Raw genomic sequence first — 14199 nt, forward strand, 5'->3', positions numbered from 1 at the left:
ATAACTAAAAATGATCCATTTATTGATGTTATTGTAGTTTTTATAGATAATATATTTATTTTGTGTGTAGCCTCCAGTCATGTTGGTCCTGTTTGCCTCCCAAATGTTGGTCTCAATTTGTCCCTCCCTCTAATGGGGTGGACTACAGGATACGGAGGTCCAGGACATGGAGGTGAGTACACTTGTTTAACATTGCCCCGCCACCTTATCATCGAAAATATTAAATAACAATTTTTGTGCTGCAAACATTTTTTGTGCAACTTTTATAGTTTTTATCTCATTGACGTGTTATAGTTTTTATGTTAGTGTTATATTTTTAGATTTTATTAACGTATTATTAATTTTACGATAACATTGTGTAGTTTTTATGTTAACATTTTATGGTTTTTATGTTTGTGTTATAGAATGTATGTTATTATTGTGTAATAGTTTTTATGTTAACATCTTATAGTTTTTGTGTTATTAACGTGCTATAGTTTTTATGTCATTAACATTTCATAGTTAAGTTTTTTGTAATGTTATAGACATGTTATTAACATGTTAGTTTTTATGTCATTAACATCTTACAGTTTGTGTGTTATTTTGTTATAGTTTTTATGTCATTAACATGTTATAGTTATGTTATTAATGTGTTATAGTTTTCTATTATTAATATTTTATAGTTGTGTTATTAATGTGTTATAGTTTTTAAGTCATTAACATTTTATTGTTATGTTATTAACATGCTATAGTTTTTATGTCATTAACATTTTATAGTTATGTTATTAACACGTTATCGTTTTTATGTTTTGAACGTGTTATAGTTTTTATGTCATCAACATTTTGTAGTTAAGTTTTAACATGTTATAGTTTTTATGTCATTAACATTGTATAGTGAAGTTTTTAACATGTTATAGTTATGTTATTAACATGTTATAGTTATTATGTCATTAACATTTTATAGTTATGTTATTAACGTGTTACAGTTATTGTGGTATTACGTGTTATAGTTTTTATGTCATTAACACTTTATAGTTAAGTTTTTAACATGTTATAGTTATGTTATTAACATATTAGTTTTTATGTCATTAACATTTTTTAGTTATGTCAAAGTGTTATAATTTTAGTTTTTATGTTATAATCGTGTTATAGTTTTTATGTTATTAACGTGTTATCGTTTTTATTTTTTATGTCTTTAACATTTTATAGTTTTTGTTATAAACATGTTATAGTTTTATGTTCACATTTTATAGTTTTATGTTAACATGTTATAATGTTTGTGTTAACATTTTATAGTTTTTGTTATTAACGTGTTATAGTTATGTTATGAACGTTATAGTTATGTTATTAGTGTGTTATAGTTATGTTATTATTGTGCTATAGTTTTTATGTTAACATTTTATAGTTATTATGTTACTTTTTATGTTTTTATGTTATTAACGTGTTATAGTTATGTTATTGTTATATTTTTTTCAATAACATTTTGTAATTATCTTACTAATGTGTTAGTTTTTATTTTAAGAACATTTTATAGTTATGTTACTAATGTGTTATTTTTTATGTTAACGTTTTTATAGTTATGTTATTAACGTGTTATTATTCATAGTAGCCGCACCTTGTCAAAATCTTTTTAAACTCGTCCAGTCTGTTTATGCTGCAAACCATGTATTTGTCAAACTGATAGTTTTTATGTGATGAGGCTTCTTATGAGTAATAAAACATTTATAACATGAAAAGTAAAATAGCTAGACAAAGAAAGTTTGCAGCAAAAAGGAATGGGACAAGTTTGTATTGGTTTTTATTTAGTTTCAGAAGAAGTAGAAATAGTAATGACACAAAGGAACATTTTTACAGCACAAATATAATTGTAATATTTGCAGTGATGGGGGGCGGACTTGACCCAGGTGAGTTGTTTGATGAATGGCACACATCTGCAACAGCGCTGACATCATGGCACCTGTCCAGACGGGTGGTACCTGCTGCAGGCTCAGGTGTTTCTTGAGGGACCTGAAGCGTGCAACACGTCTGCCTCTCACCAAGGAACCATATCGGAGGACATGTTTTGTGGCGCACGAGCAGAGCCGGCATCACAAATGTGCAGGGTAAGATATTAATGTTGTCGTACTTTCTAGAACAACACAAATACACTTGAACACCAGAAGCCGTCGTCTTAACCACACCTGTGAACGTCCATCCTTACTCACTCAACACCACCACAGCAGTGGAAACAGCAAACATTGACTTGTTTATTTCACACGTCAATATGTTTAAACACATTTTTGCACACACTTGGAGAGCCACCTGCCAAGGTGTAAATATTGCAAAGAAAAAATATAAAATAAATATATCACTGCAAGCAATAATGCTCAATGGCACTGAACTACATCTCCCATTATGCCTTGCGCAGGGCCCACAACCCAGAACTATGAACACATTTTAGTTTTACGCAAAAACGCTGAAGGAGAAAAAAATGTTCGATTCTTTCGTCAGTCTCAATTAAAATGAAGGAGCCGACAGAAATTATTTTTTTGGATAAAAAATTATGGATGCTCTTTTGTGTCTTTTTTAGCAAATTTATATTTTTACACTCAATTTATGGAACAAATGATGCTGACAATTTCATCAAATACAAACTCAAAGTGTGCATGTCTAAGAAGTATGTGTTTCACATACATTTTTTTAAATTAATTTAGTAAGAATTTAATTTAATTTTTTTTTTAATTGTTGCTTCAAAACTGAAGACTCACTTATATGGGGAATGTATGTCTTTATTACTATATATATATGTATGTATATATATATATATATATATATATATATATATATATATATATATATTAGAGATGCGCGGTTTGCGGGCACAACCGCCGAGTCCGCGGATTATCCGCGGATCGGGCGGATGAAATTTAAAAAAATTAGATTTTATCCGCGGGTCGGGTCGGGCGGTTAAAATAAAAAAAAATTAGATTTTAAATAGATTCAGGCGGGTGGCAGTTAAACCAATTCGGAAATATATATACATAGTTAAATGTTGTTACCCACATACGAAAAACAAGCAGGCACCTGCTGCATATGCCACAACAGAAGAAAAAAAAAAAAAGAGATGGACACTTTTACGGAGCGGAGAAGGGACGCCTCGCCGGGGTCCGGGACCGAGGCCCCTTCCCCCGAGAGGGCCCCACCGGGAGCCGTAGCTGAGGCGATCCGCGAGAAGGGCCCGACGCACGTCCAGGGTCACCACCGCGCCCACCGCACCGACACCCCGCCTCGTCCGCCTTCGCCGCGGCCGGCGTCACGCACAGCAGGTAAGCAGCTTACCTGCCCGCCACCCCCGTGGCCGGGGGCTCATAACAGGGGTCGCTCCGCCCGCGCAGCTTACCTGCCCGCCACCCCTGTTGCCGGGGGGCGCGTAACAGGGGTCACTCCGCGCGCAGTGCGCTCACGAAAGGGGTGGGGCTCACCCTGGTTGATATAGACAGCAGGACGGTGGCCATGGAAGTTGGAACCCGCTAAGGAGTGTGTAACAACCCACCTGCCGAATCAACTAGCCCTGAAAATGGATGGCGCTGGAGCGTCGGGCCCACACCCGGCCGTCGCCGGCAGCGAGACGCGCTTGGAGGTGCGCTCAGCGCGGCTCCCATATGATTGCGCACTGGTGTGCGTCTGGGTCGTGACAGCGTGGCACGCGAATGTCTGTACTGCATTGGATCAGTCTCCTTTCTTTAACAGGCAAAAGCTTTATAACCTCACTAATGCCTTGCATCGTCTATATTAGATATATAACAACGGGCGGGTGCGGGCGGGTGCGGTTCTGATCAAATGTTAGCTCGGGTGGATGGCGGATGGTTGACGACTTTCTGATGCGGTTGCGGATGAAATAATTGCCTATCCGCGCATCTCTAATATATATATATATATATATATATATATATATATATATATATATATATATATATATATGTATGTATAGATATAGATAGATATATACATATATATATATATATATATATATATATATATTTATATGTATATATATAGATATATATAGATATATTTGTATATATAGATATATTTGTATATTTTTATTTTTTATTTTTTTTTTATATATATATATATATATATATATTTTTTTTTTTTTATTTTTTTTTTTATATCTATATATATACATGTATACAAAATGCCGAAGCAACAATTTCCATATCAACACCGTGTGAAAAAAATAGTCAACAACAGAAGGAGATAACGTCCGCAGGAACCTACCACATAGCGAAGGACATACACTATTTGATTTCCTATTATGCAGCTCTTTTTTTTTTGACAGTTATTGAAATATCTTGTGTGACATCATGCACAAAAGTGCACTTTATTTGTTTTAAACTATTGCAGTGGCGTTCTGTACAAAAAGTTCACTTTAATTTCATGTTGTTTTAATATGTCATCTTAGTGACATCATGCACAAAAGTGCACTGTCTCTGACAATCTTGCACTTTCTGTTTTGGAAATGACATGAATGTTTGTGCCACTGCTTAATAAGTGTTTAATAAATACACTTTTGGTCAATTGACTTAGTTGAGATTTTCCTCTCTGCATGAAAGTTTAAAAGTAGCATATATTAATGCAGTATGAAGAAGAATGTTGTAATGTAGACACATAGAATCATCATACTGCTGTGATTATATGCATCAAGTGTTCATTATGAAGCAATGTAACCAGGCTAAAAAGTTGGCGGACTCTTCCGGTCTACTTTCTGATGAGATGATCTATCGTAAATTAAGAAATCATGTAACTAAAATGAATAGAGGTAATAAAAAGGTATATTATCAGACAAAGATCTATGACTTTAGACATGATGGAAAACAATTGTGGAAAATTTTAAATCAAATAATGGGAAGATCAGCATCATGTAAAACAAATTTGTATATAGAAGTTGATGGAGCCTACCTGACTAAGCAATGGAAATTACCACATATTTTAATAATTACTTCACAAACAAAGTGGAAAATCTGAGAGTGAATATGACGCCTTCTGATGGCTCCTCCTCATGCACATTAATTGAAAAATCATATAATGAAGGGTAAAAACTGCAGGTTCGATTTTGTACCAGTTAGTAGTTCTGATATTGAGAAATTGTTGTTATCACTGCCATCTGATAAACCTGCTGGGACGGACATGCTAGATGGCAAATTGTTAAGAATTGCGGCATGCCATGTATCAACTCCGATTTGTCATATATTTAATAAATCATTAAGATATGGAGTCTGTCCTGGGGTTTGGAAGGAGGCCAAGGTCATCCCTCTACCCAAGGTCAAAAATAAAGATTTTACTGGTAAAAACAGTAGACTAATAAGCATACTTCTTGCTCTTGGTAAATTGATGGAAAAAGTTGTTTTCAAACAAATTCAAGATTACTTTACCTACAACAAACTGATGTCGTGTTCCCAGCATGCTTATAGGTAAGGTCACTCAGCTGACTGATGACTGGCTGTCACAAATGGATGTCAAGAAAATGGTTGGTACTGTCCTGATTGACTCTAGTGCGGCATTCGATGTCGTAGATCACAACATAATGATCTCCAAACTGATAAAATATGGTTTTAATAGTATGTCACTTTCTTATCAGGAAGATCACATAGAGAGTGTGTTTTAATGGTAGCCTATCTGAACGCAAGTACAATTACTGCGACGTGCCTCAAGGAAGTTGCTTAGGTCCTTTACTTTTTATTATTTTTACTAATGATCTTCCTTGTGTTACAACAAACACCAATATGGTTACGTATGCAGATGACACAACTCTATTCAGTACTGCCTCTACCTTAAATGACCTCGAAAATAACTTAAATCAGGAGCTGGAGAGAGTGTCAAGCTGATAGTAAACTTGTTGTGAATATTGACAAAACAAAAAGCATTCTTTTTGGATCCAGGCATATGCTTGTTGATGACCCTCAGCTTCATATTTCAATGTCAGATATACCCATTGAGCAGGTCAAAAAAGCAAAACTGCTTGGTGTTATTAGACAGTCAACTGTCATGGTCCAATCATATTGATGGTATTTTAATGAAAATGGGAAGAGGTTTAGCCATGGTCAGGAAGTGCTTCACCTTCTTGACATCTTCAACAATGGGGCAAGTCATACAGTCCTTGGTTTCTGTCATCTTCATTACTGTCCTATAATATGGTCCGCTACGACTAAGTCTGACCTGAACAAACTGCAACTTGTTCAGAACAGAGCGGCTAGACTGCTACTTAAATGTTCTTTGCGCACTAATATTTCATTAATGCATTCATGCCTGTCCTGGTTGTCTGTTGAACAAAAGATGCATTGTAGTCTCCTTATGTTCTTTAGAACTATCATTTTAGATCAATCACCAGACTTCTTTTACAAACAGTTTTTAAAATCAACTAACACATATTCATGACACTAGGAATGCCAGCAATGGCTATTTGGCACTTCCTGCTCCCAGGACCAATCTCCTCAAACATACAGTCATGTATAGATGTACATCATTCTGGAATGGGCTGCCATCTCACATTAATCTCTCACAAAGTAAATTGTCATTCAAAACAGCTTTGAAGATACACCTATTGCAGCTGCCCACATGACGTGAATTTTTAATACTGAGTTTTTAGCTTTTTTATCTTATGTTGTATTTTCCCATTGTATAATGTTTGGTAATGCATTTATTCTTTGTATTTTAATTTTGTATGCTCCCTTTTGGACCCCAGGAAGACTAGCAGTCGCCTTGGTGTCAGCTAATGGGGATCCATTCAATAAACAATTCAATTCAAGGCTAAGGCAAAATATCCAGATATATATCGTGTATCATGACATGGCCTAAAAATATCGAGATATTAATAAAAGGCCATATCGCCCAGCCCTAATATATATATATATATATATATATATATATATATATATATATATATATATATATATATATATATATATATATATATATATATTTACACTGAATTTATGTCACTGAGCAAATTATGCTTAAAATTTCATTACATGTTTAAATAATTTTCTTAAATTTACTGGAAGTTTTAAAGCAACAAATATTTCTTCACTTTTTTATACACTACATTTTAAAACACTTTTAACAAACTGAATTTTGAAGTCGTGGGCCACAAAAATGATGTGGAGGGCCAGATAAATGATGTGGAGGGACGGTTAAAATGACGTGGCGGGCCAAATAAAATGATGTGGCGGGTCAAATAAAATGACGTCGCGGGCCAGATAAATTTATGTTGCGAGCCAGATAAATTAGGTGGCGGGCCAGATAAATGATATGGCGGGCCAGTTAAATGATGTGGCGGGCCAGTAAAAATGATGTGGCGGGCCAAATAAAATGATGTGGCGGGCTAGTTAAATGATGTGGCGGGCCAGATAAAATGATGTGGCGGGCCAAATAAAATTATGTGGCAGGCCAGCTAAATTATGTGGTGCGCCAGCTAAATGATGTGGCGAGCCAAATATAATGATGTGGCGGGCCATATAAATGATGTGGCGAGCCAGTTAAATGATGTGGCGTGTCAGATAAAATGATGTGGCGGGCCAGGTAAAATTTTGTGGCGGGCCAGATAAATTATGTGGTGCGCCAGATAAAAGACCTGGCGGGGACCAGTTAAATGATGTGGCGGGCCAGGTAAAATGATGTGGCAGGCCAAACAAAATGATGTGGCGGGCCAGGTAAAATGATGTGGCAGGCCAAACAAAATGATGTGGCGGGCAAAATAAATTACGTGGCGAGCTAAATAAAATGTTGTGGCGGGCCAAATAAAATTATGTGGCGGGCCAGATAAAGTGACAAGGTGGGCCAGTTAAATGATGTGGCGGGCCAAGTAAAATAACTTGGCGGGCCAAATGAAATGATGTGGCGGGCCAATCAAATGACGCGGCAGGCCAGTTTAAATGACGTGGCGGGCCAAATAAATGATGTGGCGGGCCAGATAAATTATGTGGCGGGCCAGCTACAATTATGTGGCGGGCCAGATGAAATGATGCGGCAAGGCATGTCTGGCCCCGGGCCTTGAGTTTGAGAGCAATGTTCAGAAGTGTCTATGGTGAAACAAGAACATATTTAGTGTATTTGTGTGTGTTGCTAGGCAAGTATGGACACTTTAGACATTTTAGACACTTTAGAGTCGTCAGTGTGCAGCCAGAGAAAGATGCGTTTTTCATCAGGTGGTATAGCTCGGTTGGTAGAGTGGCCGTGCCAGCAATTTGAGGGTTGCAGGTTCGATCCCCGCTTCCGCCATCCTAGTCACTGCTGTTGTGTCCTTGGGCAAGACACTTTACCCACCTGCTCCCAGTGCCACCCACATTGGTTTAAATGTAACTTAGATATTGGGTTTCACTATGTAAAGCGCTTTGAGTCACTAGAGAAAAGCGCTATATAAATATAATTCACTTCACTTCACTTTCAGAGTGACAGCGGGGGTCCGCTAGTGTGGCAGATGGGGGGAGTGTGGTGGCTGCTGGGAGACCACGTTTGGTCAGCAGGCTGCGGGGAGTCCAACAGAGGAGAACTTTACAGCAACGTCACCTTCTTCTTGGACTGGATCCATCTTCACATGAAGGTCAGACATGGACTCAGCTTTCATCACCTGGAATTAAATAAAAGTTGTCTTTGTTTGCAGAAACATCTCGCAGACTGAAGACAAGAAGGAGGAGCAAACATCTCACAACGCTCTTTTCTGATGTTGTCACTAAAACTTTGTTTCACTCTTTAGTAGAACGTTTTTTTTGTCAAGTGGATTTTTTTCATCAAATTATGCTGACTATTTATTTTCATTCCATTTATTTCATCATTTCATTTAATTGACTGGAAGTGTTCTGCCCGAATGCAGCTAGGATAGGCTCCAGCTTCCCCCACAAACCCCGAGAGGGACAAGCAGTAAAAAAGGGATGGATGGATGGATGACTGGAAGTGGGTTTTGAAGCAACAAAAATATCTGCACTGATTTTTTTATTATATTAAATAAAAAATAAAAATAAATGTATTTAATGAAAATGTCAACATAACTTAAGTTTGTGAGCGAAATATGTGTTTAAAAATTCTCTGTATAAAAATTCCCTGTGTTAAAATTCAGTGTTGAAAAATTCTCTGTAAAAATTCAATGTACAAAGAATATTTGGTGCTTCAAAACTGAAGACTAATTTCCACTAAAATAAATAAAATTATGAAATCAAATTGTCATCATTTCATGTAAAAAAAAATTCAGTTAAGATTTACTTTAGTATTGGTTCTTTTTGTCATTAACTGAACTTTATTTAACTTGATGCATGAGAGATTTTAATGTTTTCATGAAACCTGTTCAAAAAAAAAAGTTCTTGTGTGAACTCCAGCTTCTTCAAAACGTTCATGTCAGCTTTTGAGGAGACAATTAGTGATTCATGCAATCAAACTTGATTTCTGTCACACTTTCTCACGTACAAAATGTAGCACAAAGCACTTTACTTTGAAAAACATGACGTAAACACAACCTCAAACCTCATTCCCATCCCCCACCACACCCAGGGGCGCCGAAAAGGGGGGTAAAGGAGACGGAATCTAGGGGCCCATGATGATGAAATTATAATACAGAAAAAATAATGACACTGTGTTGGGGGCCCTGTAAAGATTCTTTTCATGGGGCCCAAAATCCCTAGCGGCGCCCCTGACCACACCCACACTAATAGTCATATGTGGCTGAGCATAGAGGATCCAGGTGAAAAAACGCTATCTTCAAGATCTGCGTGATGACGGGCCACAGCGACTGTGACCGTTAAGGGCCCACAAGCGTGGGCATCACCAATGCCATGCCTCTAAATGCTCAGGCTACCTTCCCACGCAAAACAACTTTCATCCGGGAAGGAGAAAAATGGCGGACCAAGCCATTACCTCCAGACTTAGGCCCACTGAACGCAGCCAGAGATTGGGAAATGCGAGTAGACCTCAACCAGAGGCTTATTTTCCCACCCGAAATTGCAGCGACCAACCTGTGCCCAGACCTGGTTCTCTGGTCCATGTCCTGCCGCTGTGTCTTCATCGTTGAGCTAACGGTCCCATGGGAGGACGCCATCGATGAAGCATTCGAACGGAAGAGGCTGCGATATGCCAACTTAGCAGCTGAAGCAGAGTCACAGGGCTGGAACGTGAAGGTGTGGCCAGTGGAGGTGGGCTGTAGAGGCTTTGTAGCCAGTTCCACCACAAGGCTCCTGAAGTAAGTAGGGATCAGAAGACAGGCCCAACGGAAGGCAATTAAAGAACTTGCCACTGCAGCAGAACAGAGCAGTCTGGCTGTGGCTGAAGCGCAGTGATGCAGAGTGGGCTGCCAAATAACCACGTGGTGCCACCATGCGACACACACCCAAGTCTGATCGGCCTTGTGATAGGTGGCCGAAACCCCCAATGACGTCGGGGAATCACTACTGAAGATGTGTCGTATTGGTGGCACCAAGTGATTATTGCCAAACTCCACCCCACCCAAGAGGACATCTCCAACCCCATTTAATTGTTGTGCTAAATATTTAGGGATCTTTAACAACTAGTCCTATTAAGAATCCTATATGCATACATATATATATATATATATATATATATATATATACAAACCCCAAAACCAGTGAAGTTGGCACGTTGTGTAAATCGTAAATAAAAACCGAATACAATGATTTGCAAATCCTTTTCAACCTATATTTGTCATGTCTGTATTATCATGTTTTGTTTTAAGTCATGTTTTGTTTAGTTTCTGTCTTTTCACTCCCTTGTCTGGTCACCATAGCAACCATTAGTTTTCACCTGTCACGTCACGCACCTGTTTCACGTTTTGACTCACACACACCTGTCACCAATCATGTCACTGTTATTTAAGCATACCTTGTTCATCACTCGTCCTGCCTGCATTGTCGTTATGTCACTCCGGTTCAGGTCTCGTTTTGACAAAGTAAGTTTCCATGTCCTAGTTTTTCTTAATTAGCAGCTTTTTATGTTTTAGGCACACTTGCCTCTTTTTTTTGTTGTTGTTGTTGTATTGTTTATGTTCGCGGTAGTGCGTGATTTATGTTAAATAAATCCTAGCCTACCTTCACGCTGTTGTCCGGAGCCGTCTATCTTGCGTTGGAAGAACAACCCCGCAGCAAGCTGCGACCCCCACGTGACAATATTTAATTGAATGGACTGCAAAGACAAGATACTTAATGTTCAAACTGGAAAACGTTGTTATTTTTTGCAAATATAAGCTTATTTGAAATTTGATGTCTGTAACATGTTTCAAAAAAGCTGGCACAAGTGGCAAAAAAGACTGAAAAAGTTCAATCAATCAATCAATCAATCTTTATTTATATAGCCCTAAATCACAAGTGTCTCAAAGGGCTGCACAAGCCACAACGACATCCTCGGTACAAAGCCCACATACGGGCAAGGAAAAACTCACCCCAGTGGGACGTCGATGTGAATGACTATGAGAAACCTTGGAGAGGACCGCATATGTGGGTAAACCCCCCCCCCCTCTAGGGGAGACCGAAAGCAATGGATGTCGAGTGGGTCTGACATAATATTGTGAGAGTCCAGTCCATAGTGGATCCAACATAATAGTAAGAGTCCAGTCCATAGTGGGGCCAGCAGGACACCATCCCGAGCGGAGACGGGTCAGCAGCGCAGAGATGTTCCCAGCCGATGCACAGGCGAGCGGTCCACCCCGGGTCCCGACTCTGGACAGCCAGCACTTCATCCATGGCCACCGGACCTGTGCCCCCCCCCCCCCTCAAGGAAAAGGGGAGCAGAGGAGAAAAGAAAAGAAACGGCAGATCAACTGGTCCAACAGGGGGGCTATTTAAAGGCTAGAGTATACAAATGAGTTTTAAGATGGGACTTAAATGCTTCTACTGAGGTAGCATCTCTAATTGTTACCGGGAGGGCATTCCATAGTACTGGAGCCCGAATAGAAAACGCTCTATAGCCCGCAGACTTTTTTTGGGCTCTGGGAATCACTAATAAGCCGGAATTCTTTGAACGCAGATTTCTTGTTGAGAAATTCTTATCAAACACTTATTTGGTACATCCCATAGGTGAACAGGCTAATTGGGAACAGGTGGGTGCCATGATTGGGTATAAAAGCAGCTTCAATAAAATGCTCAGACATTGACAAACAAGGATGGGGCGAGGGTCACCACTTTGTGAATAAATGTGTGAGCAAATTGTCGAACAGTTTAAGAACAACATTTCTCAACGGACCACTTGCATCTGCTGGTGGATGGCCGCTGTCACCGCCGCGAGCACCCTCGCAAGAGCCGTCAGGGGGTCGCTCTCTTCCGGCTTGGTTGGGCGCCAAATTGTGGAGGTTGTCCTCCCGTGGGTCCTCCTCCAGACCAGGGACGTGCACATGATTATAGAGGGGCAGGGGCTCAATGTCAGAAAAGGGCAGGACATTTGTTTTTGGTCCTTTGCACAATATGGAAATTAATGTAAAATAAAATTTGCTAATAGGAAGCTAACTACTTAGCTGTGTGTCCTTTGTAGGTAAAAGTGATTGCCATTTCTTTTGTGTCAACAAATTATTGTCATAATGAGTTCATTCACATCATCATAGGCTTGGAAGACATGAAAAGCAACAAAACACTGGTTTATTATTAGGCTATTTATTGTTAAAGATAAGCACTTTAATATTGGACATTGAACAGTGCAACATGAACTTGGAAAAAAAATACAAAAATAAATACTCAAATGGAAAAAAATTCAATGAGAAAATCTGTCCTTCTTCCCTTTACTTGATGAAAACACCATCAAGTTGTAACTTATGGTCTTTCTCACTTAATACTCATCAGACTAAACAACTGAAACGCAATACAGGCCCAAAAATATGGACCAGGGGCCAGTAGAGGGCTGTAGGATGGAGGCCACCCATACCCAAATATGCTCCTCAATGTAAATTCAGGGCTTCCATGGTGCTAGTACTTGGTTTTAGCCATGCATTAAGAGGTCTGCTACCCTTAGCTGCTTCCTGGCGCTCCTTCTCCTTCCTTTTCTGTATCCTTTCTTTTTTTGGCATTGTGCTGCAGGCATAATCAACATGAATCAAGTTTAAATACAGATGGTAATATTCCTAACAGATAACCTACATCTTATATCCCCAGAATTCTGAAATTATCATTATTATTATTAATAATAATAATAATAATAATAATAATAATAATAATAATAATAATAATAATTATTATTATTATTATTATTATTATTATTATTATTATTATTATTATTATTGTTATTATTATCATTATTATTATCATTATTTTGTTAACCCACACAGTAATAGCAAAGTCACAAACTTTATATGTAAACCTCTACTGTGAGAGAAATGTGATCCGCCGTAAACACAGTGCATTTTATTTTGAAAATTAACCCGGTGTTTTATTTTGTATTTTGTACACTACTTCCTGTCCCGCACGATCCGCTCTGCTCTGTGCGGAATAGATGTGCCGTGCTCAATTGATGCGCCGTGCTCCGACGTCCGGCAAAAACAGAAGCTGACACATTGAATAATAGAATAATACAGCGTTTTTCTGAAATATTACCCATATTAGATGCTGAATAAGTGGACGGCGACTAGACCATAACTCACAGGTTCAAGTTGCTCCACTGTCACGTCTCCTCAGGGGCGCAGTTGGCTCTCTCTCCTCTCACTTACTCACTCACTCGCCCTCTCTCTCTCTCTCTCTCTGGCGGAAGCGGCAGCCTCAAACAACCCGGTATTACAAGAAAACGTGGAGTTTTTGTACCGCTGTTTTTTTTTTCATCCCTGACAGGAATTTATTAATGTTATTTACAGAAAAAATAAATAAATAAATAAAAAAGACACACACACACACACACAAACAGAGGGCGCTTTTTAAGACGAGGCAAAAAAGGGCAGGGGCTCAAGCACCCATAGGGCCCTATGTGTGCACGTGCCTGCTCCAGACCACCAAGCATTGCCATGAGAGGTCGTTTCAGAGTTACAATACAGTTTTATTTTTATATAATGTCCACAGGTTGCTATCCAGCAATTGTCCATTTGTCTCTGACAGGCACGCTCTCGCTCTCACGCCAGCTCCAACAGTCTCTCTCCTCCCGGCTGCTGCTTAAATAGAGCGACAGGTGATTAGATAACAAGGCCCAGCTGGGCCATCTATGCACCTGTCGCTGACTTCGAGGCCGGTCCTGGCACACCCCTTTCCACTGCAGGCCCGCAGGCAGAGC

At 38.9% G+C, this 14199-nt stretch overlaps 1 protein-coding gene across 4 annotated transcripts in view; it reads left to right on the forward strand.

Moving 5' to 3' along the window:
• The window catches only part of LOC133575326 (transmembrane protease serine 2-like), a 31888-nt gene extending 23176 nt beyond the window's left edge, over positions 1 to 8712 (forward strand). For 2 of the 4 annotated variants that reach the window (XM_061927976.1, XM_061927977.1), the window contains exons 10-14: positions 71 to 172; positions 1860 to 1883; positions 1945 to 2081; positions 8408 to 8560; positions 8621 to 8712. In XM_061927976.1, coding sequence (XP_061783960.1) covers positions 71 to 172; positions 1860 to 1883; positions 1945 to 2081; positions 8408 to 8560; positions 8621 to 8638 — 434 coding nt within the window. In that variant the 3' untranslated portion in view covers positions 8639 to 8712. Of the gene's footprint in view, positions 1 to 70; positions 173 to 1859; positions 1884 to 1919; positions 2082 to 8407; positions 8561 to 8620 lie in introns of those variants that run through there. The other 2 variants (XM_061927978.1, XR_009811480.1) reach the window with 2 other exon arrangements.
• The last annotated feature ends 5487 nt before the right edge of the window (positions 8713 to 14199 follow it).

This window comes from Nerophis lumbriciformis, linkage group LG35 (assembly GCF_033978685.3).
Source record: "Nerophis lumbriciformis linkage group LG35, RoL_Nlum_v2.1, whole genome shotgun sequence".
Classification (NCBI taxonomy): domain Eukaryota; kingdom Metazoa; phylum Chordata; class Actinopteri; order Syngnathiformes; family Syngnathidae; genus Nerophis; species Nerophis lumbriciformis.